Source organism: Anabrus simplex, chromosome 11 (assembly GCF_040414725.1).
Source record: "Anabrus simplex isolate iqAnaSimp1 chromosome 11, ASM4041472v1, whole genome shotgun sequence".
Lineage (NCBI taxonomy): Eukaryota > Metazoa > Arthropoda > Insecta > Orthoptera > Tettigoniidae > Anabrus > Anabrus simplex.
In genome coordinates, this window is record NC_090275.1 from 105,619,082 (window position 1) to 105,638,133 (window position 19,052).

The 19,052-nt window shown below is 39.4% G+C and overlaps 1 protein-coding gene across 1 annotated transcript in view; it reads left to right on the forward strand.

Moving 5' to 3' along the window:
* Positions 1–19,052, forward strand: part of LOC136883389 (fringe glycosyltransferase) — a 294,226-nt gene that overhangs the window by 84,489 nt on the left and 190,685 nt on the right. Inside the window, exon 4 of the mRNA XM_067155661.2 lies at positions 12,623–12,671. Within this exon, the coding sequence (XP_067011762.2) occupies positions 12,623–12,671 (49 nt within the window). The remainder of the gene's footprint in view (positions 1–12,622; positions 12,672–19,052) is intronic.

Sequence of the window (19,052 nt, forward strand, 5' to 3'; positions counted from 1 at the left end):
TGACGGCGGCCTGGCATTCTTAGCTATACACGTGTCCTGTGGCACAAGACAACACGTTCTACAATGACTGTCGGCTGAGAAATCACGGTACGAAGTGGGCCATTCGCCAATGCCGTGTCCCATTTATCGTTCGCTACGTGCGCAGCACAGCGGCGCATTTCACATCATGAGCATACCTCAGTGACGTCAGTCTACCCTGCAATTGGCATAAAGTTCTGACCACTCCTTCTTGGTGTTGCATTTGCTCTGTCAGTCAGTGTATATACAGCAGATCTACCTTCAACTAATACTAGGAAGTTTATATACGCTGATGACATTTGCTTGGCAGCTCAGTCTGGTATTTTGCCGGAGGAGAATCCACACTCACTAAAGATATCTGCAGAATTAACAATTATTTTAAAACCTGGCGACTGAAACCAAACATTAAAAAAAGGAGGTCAGCTGCTTTCATTTGAGCAATAAACAAGCCAATTATATCCCTCAGGTTCAATTTAGAGGTCATATTCTGAAGTTCCATCCGCATCCAAAATATCTAGGCGTTTCCTTGGATCGATCCTTGACTTACAGCGAACATGTACGCAAAACATCAGCCAAGATCAAAACCCGCAATAACATCCTGCACAAACTCACAGGAACAAGGTGGGACCCATCTGCATCCACCCTCCGAACTACAGCACTTGCGTTAGTATACCCAGTAGCCGAATACTGCTGCCCAGTATGGCTCAACAGTGCCCATACAAAGAAGATAAACACTCAGTTAAGTGATACAATGAGGACTATATCAGGAACCATCCAATCCACACCTCTGGATTGCTGACCAGTTCTTTCAAATATTCCACCTCCTCATCTCCGAAAACAAATGGCATTGAATGCTGTGATAATCCTCTCCTACCAATGCATCAAAACTGCTTACATGAAGATCTCAGGCTGAAATCTAGGAACCCTTCTTGGTTACTAGAAAAGAGGCTAGCCCAAGATGAATTTCATACTAACACTGCTTGGCGCGATGGGTGGGCAGCTTCAAACCCTGACAGATTAGGTCTAATTTCGGATCCAGTTGTGCAACCTCCTGGTTTCAACTTACCCAGAAAAATCTGGTCATCACTTAATCGGATCAGAACTCAACATGGCAGATGCAACTTCTGGAAACACAAGCGGAAGATTATCAGCGGCCCTTATTGCGACTGCTCTGACGTGCCTCAGACCGTTCAACATATTGAGCCCAATTGGCTCATATCATTGTCTTTAAAAATATTAGAAATTAAAAAATGGCATATGAGGGAATAGCCGCAGTTATATTATAGGCCGGATGTGTGGCGCCATTTCGCTTGCCCAGGTTTAAAGATAGTTCCACGTGTCAAGGTCATCTTATGATGAAATGGAAAGCATTGGAATATTCCATGAGGTGTGATGACCAAAGTCACCAGATTTAAGTTGGCAACATTTTCAGGCAGCGAATCGCAGCAGAGCAGGTTTTGGAATGATGGGGGTAAATTAAAGATGGGTGCCGCATAAATGACTTCTAAAATAATTAAATCCACCAGGGGATAAGGTGAAAACAAGATTAAACCATTTTGAGAACAATAATTAAAGACGGCGTATTTGCAACAATTTATTGGAATAAATAATCGCAGGCATATGTGACGGGATGTTACATCATTGTTGATGGGGTTCCCCGAGCTCACTATCCAAGATCCAGCGTGCATGAAGGAGACGCGTGCCGCTGAAAAGAGGCACTCTGCTACGGAAATTTGAACGTGTCGGACGTACGTGTATGTGGTTCACGAGAACCCTAATCTGGAGCATTTCCTATCAAATAACTAGCTGTCGAAGATACTACGGGTCCGATAGACTTTGCATTTAACTCAATAATGACCGAAATTTTTGTAAATTCAAGAAGGTGAATTTTTACAACATTAACTGGAAAATTAGGATCGGAGCGAGATCAAACAAGGACGCATCGCAGTGCCACGTGTAAACTCGCGGAAAGCAGAGACAAAGTGTATATTACAATTGTGAATAAGTGTATGTGCTAGAATAATTTAACTATATCTGTGTTTTTTTTATATGTATTTTAGTGTAGTAAGAAGTGATGAGCGTGTGATTTCATGAAAGCAACAAGAGTGAAGACCATGGTTGTGGAGAATGGTATGGGTTCAGGTCCTCAGGCCGTTAGCATGATGGCTTAAGTACATCATGGGGCCGACCTGAAACCATGAGGCCGTGGAGCTGAGCATGGAGCGTCGCCGAGTCGATAAGTACCCTGATTCATTATCTAGCATGTGCATGATTAGCTGTTAACTGTAAATAAATTAATGCATGATTATTCGTTTATTTTCCTTTTTAAGTACTGTAGCAAGGATAGTTAGGTTTTTTTTAGGTTTATTTTATGCTGATGCCTAGGGGGGTGTACATATTGTGATGTTAGCGTGTGTTAAAATATGGTCTTCGCGAGTGTGAAAATAATGTGTGTAAATAATGATCTTCCATTACGGGTGTGAAACATGGTTTTTTTTTTTGTTTTCTTCTCTGTGCGTGATCTTCTAGCAAATATTAACGTGTGCGTGTGTGAATATTTAATGATGTAGGAGGTATCAGTAAGGATTAGTTAGAGGGAATAGATAGATTAACCTGGCATGTCGCATGAAAGTTCATCAAGAAAATTTCCATGGCCAAAGTTTCGAACCTTGATCTTTCCGGCACATTACAGTGGGATTTTTGAAATAGATGTCATCAGTAAGTAACAGGTAGTGCTACCCAGTGAATTAAAATTTTGTGCTGTAGGAAATAAAGTGTCATTCTATTAATTTATCCGGAATATAGCTAGCTAGTATTGAAGCAGGGACCTCTAAGACACAGATTGCCAACCGCAGGGTCGAACCAATGATATTGTACAACGCCACAGATGTAAAATACCGGCATAGTGATATATGTGTTCCCGAGAATGTTGAATGAAAAAGGTAGTACAAATATACGTGAAAGATGGAACAAAATGAGATGTATTGAGAGTGTCATATATAATTAGTTACTGTTCGCACCGAGAGTAAGAATACGCAGATATTGTGGAGGAAACATATGGCTTCATTTAGAGCGGAGAGAGAGAGAATATTAAGTGGGTGCGGACAAATTAGAATGCCGTGTCAATGAAACGAGTCGGGCGTAAGATAAGGCAGCAGACCGGGACGGCGTGTTGTGTATTAGAGAAGCTATGGTAGCTGTAGTAGGGTCTTATAAGTAAAATATATTACAGTCATTTGTTAGATAATTCTGTTTTGTAGAACTTAGGACAGCACAATAAAATTGATTAATAACAGATATATTTCGTGACAGTTTATTGCGGCAAGCATAATGATAGGTCACTGTAATGATGCCATGTTGAGGGTCGGAGTTCGATGCCCGGCCGAACCAGTGTATAATGATTTTCCCTGTGACTATATGATTGAAATTATGTTGTGTTTGTTTATGTTATATGTTCTTCAATATGTGGGCAATGCAAATTTTGATTTTGCAGTTGCAATATTTCTTGTGATGTTGAATTCAGTTCACGATGGTTGTTTATACTTGCGGCAATGAGGTTTATCCCATTGTCTGTAGAATCAGTGTAGGTTAAGATGTATTTAACATTATAGTTTAGGGTTTCTTGTTACAGGGTAGGCATATGTTTTGTGTATGATAAAACAGCTAATTAGGCATATGTGAGATATTTATCATTTTAATGAATCGGTAAATTAATTTAATTTATTTATGTCAGGGTTACTTTTCGATTTCGTGCGTGCGTTCCATATTATCAGCATTATATGAGGGGAGGATGGTACTGAGAAAGAATAAGTTAAATAGTTTCGGACTCAAATTAGGGACTATTTTTATATAAAATTTGTGATGAATAATTTTATGATATATAAAATTTCGGATTGAATTACCAAATCTAACAAACGTGATTGGATAAATTTATGATTTTCAAGGTAACAATTATACCGACATTGATAACTGCGAATTTGTAAATTATAATGAATTTAATGGATTTAATTAATTAAAAGATGAGTTGTGAATTACACGGCGGATGTTGCTTAATGAATTTACACAGCCTCATACATTTCATTTTGAAGAGTGTATTTAAATAAATAATTTGGTATTTAGTAAATGGTAACTACAAGGTTTATAATATGGTGAGGAAATAATTTAAAGGTATGGAGAGCAAATACGAATTTGTTATTCAAAGAATGAACGGAAGAAGTTTTGGTTGTATTAACATTTTAAAAAGGTACTTTGACAAATTAACAAAGGTCATGATGATAGATTATTATAATATTTTATTATTGAAAATTTTGAAATATGGTGGTACCAAAATATGAGTGGAATGGAATTGGATTAAAATTTTTGAAGTACTGAAGTAGAGTTGATGAATAAGATGAAAGGGAATTGTAATAAAGATGAAGTAATGTGTTTAGAAGGATTTGAAATCTATGAGTCATGAGGTTGATATTTTATAGTCGAGGGTGATAGAGGTTGTGAACGATATTTGGTCCGAAGAGTTTATTGTTTGTATAGAAGTATATTTGCTTTGCCAAAGTTTAGCCTTTTCAATAAATTTTGCATTCGTAAATGTTCTCATTCGGATTTTTATTTAATTATTTTATTTCTTCTCTTTTATCCTTCCCGCTTGATTAATTTTAAGGTTAGTTTATAATATCTGAAGATATCTCTGAGGGTAGTACCCAGTCAGCGACCCTGGGATGTCTCGAGCCGGCGCCACATTTCAAGGCAGGAAGGGTAGAGGGTTGGGTTGTCGCCCGTGACGTGGGGCACGATTGTGTGTTTACCCATTAAGTGGAACCAAGTTGATCATGGTGATGATAGAAATTTTGGAAAAATTTTTGGAAAATCCTAAATTTCGGGTTTCACGATTTTTGTTAGATATTTTATGAGTGACATGTAAATGTAGATTATTTTGCGAAACTGAATGAGAACAGATCGTGAGTACCATTGTTATGGACATAGGCTCATGGCAGTCACTTAATAGAAATGCCCAAAAGAATAGAGGGATTGTGTTAAATCCAAACGAGGTTAAAAATGTCTGGTTTATTCTTCAAATAAATTCAGCCAGGGGCAATAGTTAAGAATAATTGTAGATTTTCGTGGAAGGATGAGATGACCTCGGTCTCAAGTTGTGGAAAATGGCAGTAACAAATGTTATGGTGTCAGTTTACGACGATATGGGCCATTGTTTCGGTCATATCCGCCGTAATGCTGAGGGCATGTGTTTGTATACTGGCATGTACTGTATGTGAAGTACTTAATAATTCGAAAGCCTTATGATAGTATCGCGATATTCGGTGGTTCAATGTTAAATTTCTTTGGGGCTGTGTTAATTATTTGTTAGCGAATTTATTTCGGTTTTTTTTTTTGTATAAAACTTTGGCAAAATGTAGATGAAATAGGGACAGCTTTTAGATGGCAATGTTTGGCCAAATTTTGGATTGATATTATCCACGTAACGTAAAGTAAAGAAGCTGGAATTAAATTATATGGTAATAATTATGGAAATCTGAACTTATTCTTTCTCATATCCACGGCACATGGTTAGAGGGAAGGCCCGTCTTCTCAGAAAGATAATATGGTAGATGTGGAGGTGATGAAGGGTCTTATGACCGAACTCATGAATGAACTGAGGGAGGATATGAATGAACAATTTAGGGAAGCGAAGGAGAGCACTAATGAACAATTTAGGGAAGTTAAGGAGAGTGCGAATGAACAATTTCAAGGTGTTAACCAACAATTTCAAGGTGTCAATGAACAATTTAAAGAAGTTAAGGAGAGTGCGAATGAACAATTTCAAGGTGTCAATGAACAATTTAAAGAAGTTAGGGACCAGATGGTCAGTATCAAGGATCAGCTATCGACAGAGATAACTATAGTTAAAGAGGGCTGTGATAGGAATGCTCAAAGATTAGAGAAGCAGATAGAAGAGGTCCGAATGGAGGCAGTTACCCGCAGTGACAAGTTGGAAGAAAAGATAGATCAGGTCGCTTTAACAGTATCGCAAGTAGATGCCAGGTTGTCGGAGAAACTGAGTCAAGTCGAAATAAACGTCGAGGGTCAACAGAAAGCCGTAAATTCGATCAAGGATAAGATGGTTGATATCGAGGAAGCTATTGTATTGACAGACGCCAAAGTTACCAAGTTACAAATAGAAACACATGAATCGTTTGTTAAGACTGCCGAGGGATTTAATGACCGGTTGTTGCAATTAAGAGATAATGTCCATGGAGAAGTTAAGAAGGTAGAAGATCAACTGAAAGAAGAGATGGCTGAAAATAGGAAGGAACTCTTGGAGGAAATAAATGGAGTGCAAGCGGATCTTCGAGCTGAAGGTTGCGAAGTAACTAAGCAAGTTAGTGAGTGGGCTCATAAATGCCATAAGACGGAAGTAAAGGTGGACATACACGAAGAATTAATGAAAGAAATGAAAGAGGAGATCGGGCAAATCAAGGGACTTAAGGAAGATGTCGAGATATTGAAATTACAGGAGACTAAGGGAGAACTGCTCATGCGATCGATGATAAATAAACAAAACGTCTTAGAGCAAGCAGGAAGCCATTCTAGTAGTGTAGGGTTGGGAAATGGAGTAGATCAGACCCGTTTACCTGAAACTACCAACCAACCATTTGAAGAACGAACTTCAACGCCACAGATTATGGGACCAATTCCATATTTTGAATTGATGAGATTATCAGAGGGAAAGCCAAGGAAATTTACTGGTGGACCCGAGATAACGCCAAAAAGTTTCCTTAGAGAGATGACGGAATATATTCAGGACAACAGAATTCATTCGGATAGACAGTTGAGAATCGTAGAGCGATTTCTAGATGGACAACCATTGATCTGGTTTAAAGCATTCAAATATTGTTTTGACGATTATGAAGGATTCAAGCGTGCCTTTTTGCAAAAATACTGGGGACAGGAGGTTCAACAAGGACTCAGACTTGAACTGTATTCACGAAAATACCAGAGCACAGTACCCACGAGATACGCAGACTTTTTCAGTGGGCAACTTTTGAAGCTTAGGGAGTTAGACTGTCCGCCTCCAGAAGAAGAGTTAATTGCATCAATTGAAAGACAGCTACCTGTGGATGTGCAAAGGACATTGATAGCTGCGAACGTGAAAACAGCTGTAGAGGCCGAAGTATTGTTAAGGCAATTAGATCAAACATCGAATTTGTATAATCCTAGGAGTCGGAACATTGAAACAGTCCATACCATTGACTTGACCAAGGAAGAAAATTCAACAGAGAGGAAGACCCAGGGGACCAACACGTACAGCAACAAGAATGATGATGATCAGAATAGAGAGTATCGAGGAGGATACCAGGGAAGAAATTGGAAAGCTCAATCATTTGGAAGAGGACGAGTCAACGACAGAAGTCATGAATCAAATTATAATCAGAATTATGGAGGAAATAGAAGACAAGGGTACCGATATAGATATGGAAGGTTTGGAGAGATGAGAAGACCATACCCACCATATAATAGACCAGGTGATGCAAGAGGTCGACCAAGAAGAGAAGAAAATGACAGAATGGATCTTCAAGAACGTAGGAATGAGTCTAGAAGATATGTTGAGGAGTTGGCCACGAAAGGAGTATCGTCGGACCAGTGGAAGAGTGCGATTCAGCAAGGGAATCAGGATAGAAGATGTAGAGATGAGATTGAGGAAAATCATGACATGACACAGAGAGAGGAAGCTAGGGGCTTAAATCCAAATGCTCCGGGTTTTTCCTTGGAAGGAACAGGAGTAAAGAAGAAAACACACTGTTGGTAGACGAAGATGATCTTGTAGGACATCCTGAAGAAGATGAAGGAGGAGAAGAAGACGGAGGAAAGGACGATAAAATGGAAGATGATGAGATGGAAGAGGAAGGAGAAGATGTCATGTTAACCTACGATACTACATACGAGATGCCCAGAGGAGAAATGGATGAAAACGAAAGTTCTGGCGGAGAATGTGCCTGTGAAGAATTAATTGAATTAAGAGGAATGATGGAGAAGGTGGTTACTAAGTTAACAATGAATAATACTCGTCTTAAGGAAGAAAATTTGAGTCTAAAATCTGGATTTGTTAAGTAAATAATGGAAAGACAATGATATATTTGGAAGATGTGTGGTTGGAAAATCCTTTGTCAGTAACTTTTCCAAAAAGAAAGTGGGGGAAAGATGAGCCCAATTGGCTCATATCATTGTCTTTAAAAATATTAGAAATTAAAAAAATGGCATATGAGGGAATAGCCGCAGTTATATTATAGGCCGGATGTGTGGCGCCATTTCGCTTGCCCAGGTTTAAAGATAGTTCCACGTGTCAAGGTCATCTTATGATGAAATGGAAAGCATTGGAATATTCCATGAGGTGTGATGACCAAAGTCACCAGATTTAAGTTGGCAACATTTTCAGGCAGCGAATCGCAGCAGAGCAGGTTTTGGAATGATGGGGGTAAATTAAAGATGGGTGCCGCATAAATGACTTCTAAAATAATTAAATCCACCAGGGGATAAGGTGAAAACAAGATTAAACCATTTTGAGAACAATAATTAAAGACGGCGTATTTGCAACAATTTATTGGAATAAATAATCGCAGGCATATGTGACGGGATGTTACATCATTGTTGATGGGGTTCCCCGAGCTCACTATCCAAGATCCAGCGTGCATGAAGGAGACGCGTGCCGCTGAAAAGAGGCACTCTGCTACGGAAATTTGAACGTGTCGGACGTACGTGTATGTGGTTCACGAGAACCCTAATCTGGAGCATTTCCTATCAAATAACTAGCTGTCGAAGATACTACGGGTCCGATAGACTTTGCATTTAACTCAATAATGACCGAAATTTTTGTAAATTCAAGAAGGTGAATTTTTACAACATTAACTGGAAAATTAGGATCGGAGCGAGATCAAACAAGGACGCATCGCAGTGCCACGTGTAAACTCGCGGAAAGCAGAGACAAAGTGTATATTACAATTGTGAATAAGTGTATGTGCTAGAATAATTTAACTATATCTGTGTTTTTTTTATATGTATTTTAGTGTAGTAAGAAGTGATGAGCGTGTGATTTCATGAAAGCAACAAGAGTGAAGACCATGGTTGTGGAGAATGGTATGGGTTCAGGTCCTCAGGCCGTTAGCATGATGGCTTAAGTACATCATGGGGCCGACCTGAAACCATGAGGCCGTGGAGCTGAGCATGGAGCGTCGCCGAGTCGATAAGTACCCTGATTCATTATCTAGCATGTGCATGATTAGCTGTTAACTGTAAATAAATTAATGCATGATTATTCGTTTATTTTCCTTTTTAAGTACTGTAGCAAGGATAGTTAGGTTTTTTTTTAGGTTTATTTTATGCTGATGCCTAGGGGGGTGTACATATTGTGATGTTAGCGTGTGTTAAAATATGGTCTTCGCGAGTGTGAAAATAATGTGTGTAAATAATGATCTTCCATTACGGGTGTGAAACATGGTTTTATTTTGTTTTCTTCTCTGTGCGTGATCTTCTAGCAAATATTAGCGTGTGCGTGTGTGAATATTTAATGATGTAGGAGGTATCAGTAAGAATTAGTTAGAGGGAATAGATAGATTAACCTGGCATGTCGCATGAAAGTTCATCAAGAAAATTTCCATGGCCAAAGTTTCGAACCTTGATCTTTCCGGCACATTACAGTGGGATTTTTGAAATAGATGTCATCAGTAAGTAACAGGTAGTGCTACCCAGTGAATTAAAATTTTGTGCTGTAGGAAATAAAGTGTCATTCTATTAATTTATCCGGAATATAGCTAGCTAGTATTGAAGCAGGGACCTCTAAGACACAGATTGCCAACCGCAGGGTCGAACCAATGATATTGTACAACGCCACAGATGTAAAATACCGGCATAGTGATATATGTGTTCCCGAGAATGTTGAATGAAAAAGGTAGTACAAATATACGTGAAAGATGGAACAAAATGAGATGTATTGAGAGTGTCATATATAATTAGTTACTGTTCGCACCGAGAGTAAGAATACGCAGATATTGTGGAGGAAACATATGGCTTCATTTAGAGCGGAGAGAGAGAGAATATTAAGTGGGTGCGGACAAATTAGAATGCCGTGTCAATGAAACGAGTCGGGCGTAAGATAAGGCAGCAGACCGGGACGGCGTGTTGTGTATTAGAGAAGCTATGGTAGCTGTAGTAGGGTCTTATAAGTAAAATATATTACAGTCATTTGTTAGATAATTCTGTTTTGTAGAACTTAGGACAGCACAATAAAATTGATTAATAACAGATATATTTCGTGACAGTTTATTGCGGCAAGCATAATGATAGGTCACTGTAATGATGCCATGTTGAGGGTCGGAGTTCGATGCCCGGCCGAACCAGTGTATAATGATTTTCCCTGTGACTATATGATTGAAATTATGTTGTGTTTGTTTATGTTATATGTTCTTCAATATGTGGGCAATGCAAATTTTGATTTTGCAGTTGCAATATTTCTTGTGATGTTGAATTCAGTTCACGATGGTTGTTTATACTTGCGGCAATGAGGTTTATCCCATTGTCTGTAGAATAAGTGTAGGTTATGATGTATTTAACATTATAGTTTAGGGTTTCTTGCTACAGGGTAGGCATATGTTTTGTGTATGATAAAACAGCTAATTAGGCATATGTGAGATATTTATCATTTTAATGAATCGGTAAATTAATTTAATTTATTTATGTCAGGGTTACTTTTCGATTTCGTGCGTGCGTTCCATATTATCAGCATTATATGAGGGGAGGATGGTACTGAGAAAGAATAAGTTAAATAGTTTCGGACTCAAATTAGGGACTATTTTTATATAAAATTTGTGATGAATAATTTTATGATATATAAAATTTCGGATTGAATTACCAAATCTAACAAACGTGATTGGATAAATTTATGATTTTCAAGGTAACAATTATACCGACATTGATAACTGCGAATTTGTAAATTATAATGAATTTAATGGATTTAATTAATTAAAAGATGAGTTGTGAATTACACGGCGGATGTTGCTTAATGAATTTACACAGCCTCATACATTTCATTTTGAAGAGTGTATTTAAATAAATAATTTGGTATTTAGTAAATGGTAACTACAAGGTTTATAATATGGTGAGGAAATAATTTAAAGGTATGGAGAGCAAATACGAATTTGTTATTCAAAGAATGAACGGAAGAAGTTTTGGTTGTATTAACATTTTAAAAAGGTACTTTGACAAATTAACAAAGGTCATGATGATAGATTATTATAATATTTTATTATTGAAAAGTTTGAAATATGGTGTTACCAAAATATGAGTGGAATGGAATTGGATTAAAATTTTTGAAGTACTGAAGTAGAGTTGATGAATAAGATGAAAGGGAATTGTAATAAAGATGAAGTAATGTGTTTAGAAGGATTTGAAATCTATGAGTCATGAGGTTGATATTTTATAGTCGAGGGTGATAGAGGTTGTGAACGATATTTGGTCCGAAGAGTTTATTGTTTGTATAGAAGTATATTTGCTTTGCCAAAGTTTAGCCTTTTCAATAAATTTTGCATTCGTAAATGTTCTCATTCGGATTTTTATTTAATTATTTTATTTCTTCTCTTTTATCCTTCCCGCTTGATTAATTTTAAGGTTAGTTTATAATACCTGAAGATATCTCTGAGGGTAGTACCCAGTCAGCGACCCTGGGATGTCTCGAGCCGGCGCCACATTTCAAGGCAGGAAGGGTAGAGGGTTGAATATCGTCACAGAGTGCCCACTCCGAAGATTCTGTGGGACAATAAAGGACATTCACGAGGCCAGTGATGAAGCTGTGAGTTGGATAACAAAACTGGACATTCAGCTTCAGTAGCAATGCAGATATTGATTAGCTCAAATGTACAAATATTGTTTGTTTTATTACGTACTTGTTCTGTGTGTATAGATGAAACGCTTTTTATCCTGCAATTGTACATATTTGTAAATAACCAAATTGTAAGAACGTATCCTCATGCCATTCGAAATATATATGCTGTTGATCACAATTTTGTAACTTATTTATTACTCTGTACAGAATGACGTTATCTGCAAAAAGCCTTATCTCTGATTCCACTTCTTTACACATATCATTGATATATATAAGGAAACATGAAGGTCCCATAATACTGCCTTGAGGAATTCCCCTCTTAATTGTTACAGGGACTGATAAAGCTTCGCCTACTTTAATTCTCTATTTTCTAGAAACAGAGCCACCCATTCAGTCACTCTTTTGTCAAGTCCAATTGCACTCATTTATGCCAGTAGTCTCCCATGATCTACCCTATTCGTTAAATTCAACACGGTTGGTGTAGATCTTTCATATTCCCTTAAAAGAGCGTGAAAATCTTGTTTGTTTAATGATACATGGTATTTTGTTGTAAAGGAAATCGTTTTCTGTGATAACACTTGACGATTCACTAACTAAAATAGTTGACTTTGGTTTTCGTTTCGGTCCGTGTCTCAGACAAACGAAGCAGCGTGGACCACTCATGTTTGTAGTGGTAACATCTACTGTCAGCCTATGTTATTTTTCTGTTTATAACTGTACGTTTCTCTTATGTTACAGACGTGGTTCTTTACGGACTCTGACGATGTGGAGTTACAGCAAAAAACAGGTGAGTTGTTCTTTGTATTTTAACATTGAATACCGTATCCATTTTACATTCGAGAAAGGAAAAACGAAGAATAGAATTTGCAAGAGTTGTGTTCTTTTAACTTTTATTTTGAAGCTGAAGACAAACTAGAAAACATTGGTCACGTTATACAGTGGAAAAGGACTTTTAGTAGGAATCCACCTAACAACACTATATAACACTGTACACAAAACCTTACCCTGTTTCATAAGAAGTAGTACCAGTTTCGGTCACTGGGTGACCAGTTTCATATACTATGTGACTTAAAAACGAAACATAACACACATAAAGAAAAATATGACTACAAAATCCAAAATATTTTTGCGAACATTCTTTATAATGTCATCTTTGGTATAGTTTCTGTTGATAAGATCCACATTTGCTTTCGTTGAAGCTTCTTGGAATTAGTCCTATGAATTATGAATACGCTTTCAAAAATCTAAACAGCTCTGATTGTCTGTATAGACAAGTAATCTCACCGTATTTCGAAATGTTTAGTCAATAGTCAATTCATGACTTACAATAAACACAAACAAACTTGTTTACAATTACGTTGTTGGTGAATTACCAAGTGATGTATTACACTTGGTCAGGATTAATATGTGAAACTTGGGTAAGTTTCTTTCTGATTGGACAAAACCAGTAAATGTTCCCGTCCTACGCATTGAGCCACGGTAACCGCAATCCAACAGGGATACTTACCATGGCATCGCCATTCAACTAGATCCTTTTCGCCAATTATTACTCAGCTTAGCATAAAGAAAATAAGCGATTAACAATCCAATCCAATTATTGAAGGATACATACACGGAATACATAGAGCCCACCTGCTGGCCATGATTCGTAAGGCGTTGAAATCTAAACGATCTGACACCGCAGTTAGCCGGTTCGATTCCCGTTGGTCGAAAAAATTCACCATCAGAATGCTGGCCGGCAGGGTAGGGGAGGTGGTGGTATACATTTTCTAATCAGTAGATTGCGGGCCAAAAGCCTGGATTAAATTCTAAATCTCTCCGCAGTGCTCATATGGAGTGAAAGCATATGACGCTGTTGATGGTGATTCGTCCGTCGGATGGCGACGTTAAGCCTTGAGCAGACGCCTTGGTGCTATTCGACAGGAGTAGGCTATATGCCGGCACCGGGTTTCACCCTCTCCCTTCCTAGTACCATATATCACGTCATTCATTTCATCTCATTAACTCCTCTGATGAGGTTGGCGTCAGGAAGGGCATCCGGTCATAAAAACCCGCCACGACAGATACATCTCACCTCATACCCGACCCCGTAGAGCAACGGGACAAGGGTTGGATAAACAAACATGCACGGAATACATTATTCGAAGGAATATGTACTCAGTCACTTCAAGTCGCGTCCTACTTCTGTACAAAATAGCTCAACTGCTATACTTTTCGAATAATGGTTGAAACAATACAGAGGTACATAGATTTCTGACTATTTGGTGTACCTTAACTACTATGAGGTGGAGTTGCCGTTATTACTGAAAGCAATTTACCTCATTCTCTAATCCATATCGACCACGGTGAAATAGAAAGTTTTCAAGCGATGGCACTGAGAATCGCCTTATGTCATCAAGAAATCTCCATAGTATCAATATAGTCCCTCTAGGAACATAATTACTTTACTAGAATGACGTGCGTTCATGGTAAAGCTCAATGAACCCACTTTAATACGAGGAGACTTCAACGCTAATAACACAATGTAGATGTGAATGCATTGCAGCAAGTGGTAGAACTCTCCTAACGCACACAGTAGATTCATAATTCTTCATTTTAAATTACGGCGCCCCAAATTTAATTCCTGTTCCAGAACAATAAATCAAGAATGCAGTGCTCTCCATCAATTTCTACGGAACTGATCTAAACCTTCTTCCTTACTCCATGTGACTGTTCGACTTTCACCTTGAATTAACTCACATTAACACAGCCACTCACGTCACCTATCATCCTACTACAAAATGTGGATTGCTTAACCTATAGCCGGACAGTAAGAAATCTGTTAGACACTGCTCCCCTCACTCTTCCTGTCTTGAATACATACAATAACGTTATTGACCAGATAAATCTGGCCGTTTCGATAGCAATCCCCAATAGAAGGATCATCCGCAAACCTCGGGAGAACACGATATCTTGATGGAACCCTGAATGTTAAAATTAAGAGAGCTAGACGAAAAAACTGCTTCAGTACCTAAAGGAGATATTCTACTCGGGACAACTTCATAGCCTACAAGAAAGAAGATGCTGAAACAAAACGGTTCCTAAAAGACCTGAAGAAGAATTGGTGTGAAACTCTCTCCAAGGAACCTTCCCTCTTTAAAACGTAAACAAAGATAAATAAACTCAAAAGGAAACCGGCACTGCACTCGTGCATGGAAGGATTTACGAACATCATCGCTCCTCCTACCGCTGCCACTCACTTGCACAGGCACAGCACTCGATGGTGGCATTAACACTGAATGAACACGAGGCTGTCCTAAAAGTCTTCAAATACAGCATTAAACTACGACCACATACACTCGGTATACTCTCTAGTCTCCTAATGAATGCAAAGAAGCTGCTCCTGAACCTATTCAACGAAATTTGGGTTAATGGAACATTACCCGAAGACTAGTTTACACAAATTGTTGCCTCCATTTGGAAACCAGGAAAGGACCTCAGTGATCTAGATTGGGCCATCCCACTGCCATTGTTTGTCCCTAAAACTTTCGAGCATCTCGTAAAACAACGACGAGACTGACGGTTAGAGCATAACAAGTTGATGCCAAATCAAAATTCGGCTTTAGTATGTCCCGTAACACAGTCGATCGTATTAGCGTTATAGCCACCGACATAAAGAGTGTGTTCCTGGAGAAAGCATACCTCACAGCAATTTTTCTGGACATTTCTGGAGCCTATGACAACGTTTTTGGTGAGGTTCTGATTGATTAACTTCAAAACAATAACGTTCCTGCTCAGTACCATTTCGGCATTTATAATCTTCTCCCCCGTCGAATCACTTACGTTCGAGAACAAGATAATACTCCATTTGTACCACGCCATGTAATAAGAGGCCTTCCACAATGGGCCATTTTGAGTCCAATATTGTACACTTCGTGCACTTACGATTTTTAAAACATTTTCCAACCAAATATTACAGTACTCCAATACCCCGATGGAATTTGTATTTACTCCAAATCTCCATTCTTTTAGGTAACAAAACTGTGCCTAAGTGAAGCAGTGACTACTCTTTCTACGTGGTTTTCGGAACGTGGCCTGATACCTCCTCCATGGATGTTGTCGGCCATTGTATTCACTAGTGTCCCGTTGCATTTTCTGCCGCGTTAAAAAATGTCGCCGAGTTAAATAAATAGATTACGCGAGACGAAATCTAGGTAAAGCGAACTGTGATTCGGAAGTTTACAGGAGGCCGAACTCGGGAAAAGAGAGCAGGATCGCTAAGGCAGCGGGAGTAAAGAACATTAAATACTAGATAGATTTTTTTAAATATAAGATATTATTAACACAACTGACTGCTAAAATATTAAATGGAGGACAAGATCGTCGTTTACGTCTGATTGGAAGGAAGTAAAAATATAAGTATAGATATTCTACAGACAAAAAGAGGAAGTAGAAAACATACAGAACGATACATATTTTGTATGAAAAGAACAGTGTTCTTGAAAGATTTGAAGAGAAATATTCAGCAAGCGAGGCAAGTGGTCAGACAAGGACCAGTGTAACAGCTACCGACAAGATAATAATATTGCCAAGGGAATTTCAGACTATAATTTCAAAAATGGACGAGAATTAGAGAAATATAACGACAGAAAACGACCAGATTAACCGAATTTCTTAATTAAAATCGATTCAGAAAATGTTTAGAAGGTATGGCCTAATATAGGTAACGCTTATATTAATATAATCAGTGGAGTGTAACCTCAAAATTTATCTCTGCCTGAGCCAGAGTTTACGTACGGTAGGGTGGTCAGTTCCTTTCCACTCCTCCGTTCCCTTACCCCCCCCCCCTCGTCCACCAACAGCGCGTGGTAATCCATCCAAATCTTGACCACGCTCAGTATTGCTTAACTTCGGAGATCTCACGGGATCCGGTGTTTCAACACGGCTATGACCGTGGGCATGAGCTGATAGAATAATATAATTGAAAGCAATTTTATCGCATATTGAGATATAAGAAGAGCAATTATAGACTTTTCCATAGTTTTAATTCCCCTTCCTGAAGGGGAGGGGCGGGCCACCCTGAAGGTAACGCTTTCACTCTGGCCAGGAGTTTCGGCAGGTTGGAGAAGGAGTGATGGTATGGGGAGGAGGGTAATTTGATGTATGGAATCAGGAGGTGTGTGCGGATAGTATTTAATTATCGGGGATGCGTGCAAGGGTTAAATGTAATGGAAAAGGAAGGTGGGTAAAGGAAGTAAGAAAATGAAGGAGATGTGGTGGGGAGGGGGGGGGGGGGAGGTTGCCTCTTGGGTGAAAGATTTTAGACTTCATTTTATTTCTTGCAGTAACAATAGCTACGATAGGGATTGATTGTAGACATAGATTGCAATATTATGATTTTTTGTTTGTAAATGATAAATGCAAATTTATACAAACACAGATCTACACATATTCTACACTAATACAAATACAGATAAGGGGTTTGGAAATATCTTCGGTAGTGTTGCACTCCGGTGAATTATTCAGGTCTCGTTCCGTAATCTTGAGGAGAATGTCCACTCTCGTCGGCGCTATTTGCCGATAGTGTTGCACTGTCTCACATTGTGAAGAGTTGAAGTCTGTGAGGGAGGGAGGTCAAACTGCATTATACTTGGGTTTCTAAACGATGAAAGTGGAAATGTGTGTTTAATCCTGTGTGAATGGCCTGAAAATGAAGATTGAATACCTGATTGGCTGCTGCTTTGAGATGGGATAATATTAAGGGGCGGTGGTATAGTGTTAAAATACGGATGAGGTCTTCTATGGTTGGTGCTGGGTAGATGGAGTCTGACGCAAGAGTGGGGGTTATCTAATGTGCGGATAGGAGCTATAAGATCTGGGCGGTTTGCAGGAGGAGCTAGGTGGGCTTTGCACTGTCTTGAAGCAAGTCCACAGGTGTGGCACAGCGGAGGTTCTCGTTTGTTGGGGCAAGTAGGTGTAGAGTGGGACTGATTACAGTGGCTATAGTTCGGTCTATCGGCGCGACATTGAGCTGTGCAGTGATCATTATATTGTAAGCATCGCCCGCATCTTATAGCTATAGGAGGAGGAGTACGTGAGGGTTTCACCCGATAATGTTGACGAAAAATGTAGACACCATATTCCAGCAATCTGTCCAAATCATTGGTGGATTGGTAAAAGGAGGCGAATCATGTAGGTCGGTCCGGTGGCGTTTTTAATTCGGATGACTTTCCGTACTACAATATAGTCATCTTGAAGATCTTTGACTATAGCATCTTCCATGATGGCTGGGTCAACTCCCTTGATCACGCAGCTGAAGAGGTAGTTGCGAGGCGATGGTGAAGTACTGACAGGCTGGGGATTTGCTGAAATGGTGCAGTTGAACCAAATTGAGCGGGGCTGATGGTGTTGCAGATCTTGTTTGCAGCTTCTTCGCTGTTCACTTTGATGATGACTCCTTGTCCCATTGGGCGGATGTCAGCAATGTCGTCCTTCTGTATACTGATGTGAAGGAGAGTAGAAAGGATTTTCTGGGCTGAACGGAATTCTGGCGCGGGATTGGAAAGGAGTAATGAATGGGTCCCTTGGGGATGGGGTTGGAGCGTACGAGTTGAAATGTTGGACATTTGGTTGGTAGAAGAGGGAGGGAATTGACATCGGGAATAGCGTTGGGAGATACTGAGTTTTCGACGGTGCCGAAGTTGAGAGGGAGCAGAAATGCTGGGAGGTGGATTTTCTATTGCGGCGCGGTGAGGAGCAGGCTCACTTCCATGTGCGGCGCGAGGTGCTGTACGCTTCTACTGAATGTTGTGGTCGTACTGTGGATCACGTTGTGCTATCAGGTGACGAGGGTAATTCGGACGATTCATAAACGTAGACATCAGTGCTGTGTGATGGGCTACTGCTGCGGCTTCGGCGGCTGATTGGTTTTGCTGAGTGGTGGTGGTGATGGTAGAGGTGGTTGTAGTGACTGTAGCAGTGGTGATAGGTGTGTATTGGTAGTACGGATACATCTCTTCCTAGAGAAATGAACGCTGGACTTCCTGGAGACTTGACTTCAGTAGGACGAAGAGTATATAGGAGTGGCTGAGGAGGATTTTAGCCTGGATCAGAAGAGTGAAGAGCTGTACTGCGCTAGTAGAGGAATATGCAAGTCCAGGGGTGAAACCCCACGAAACCACTCAGTCCA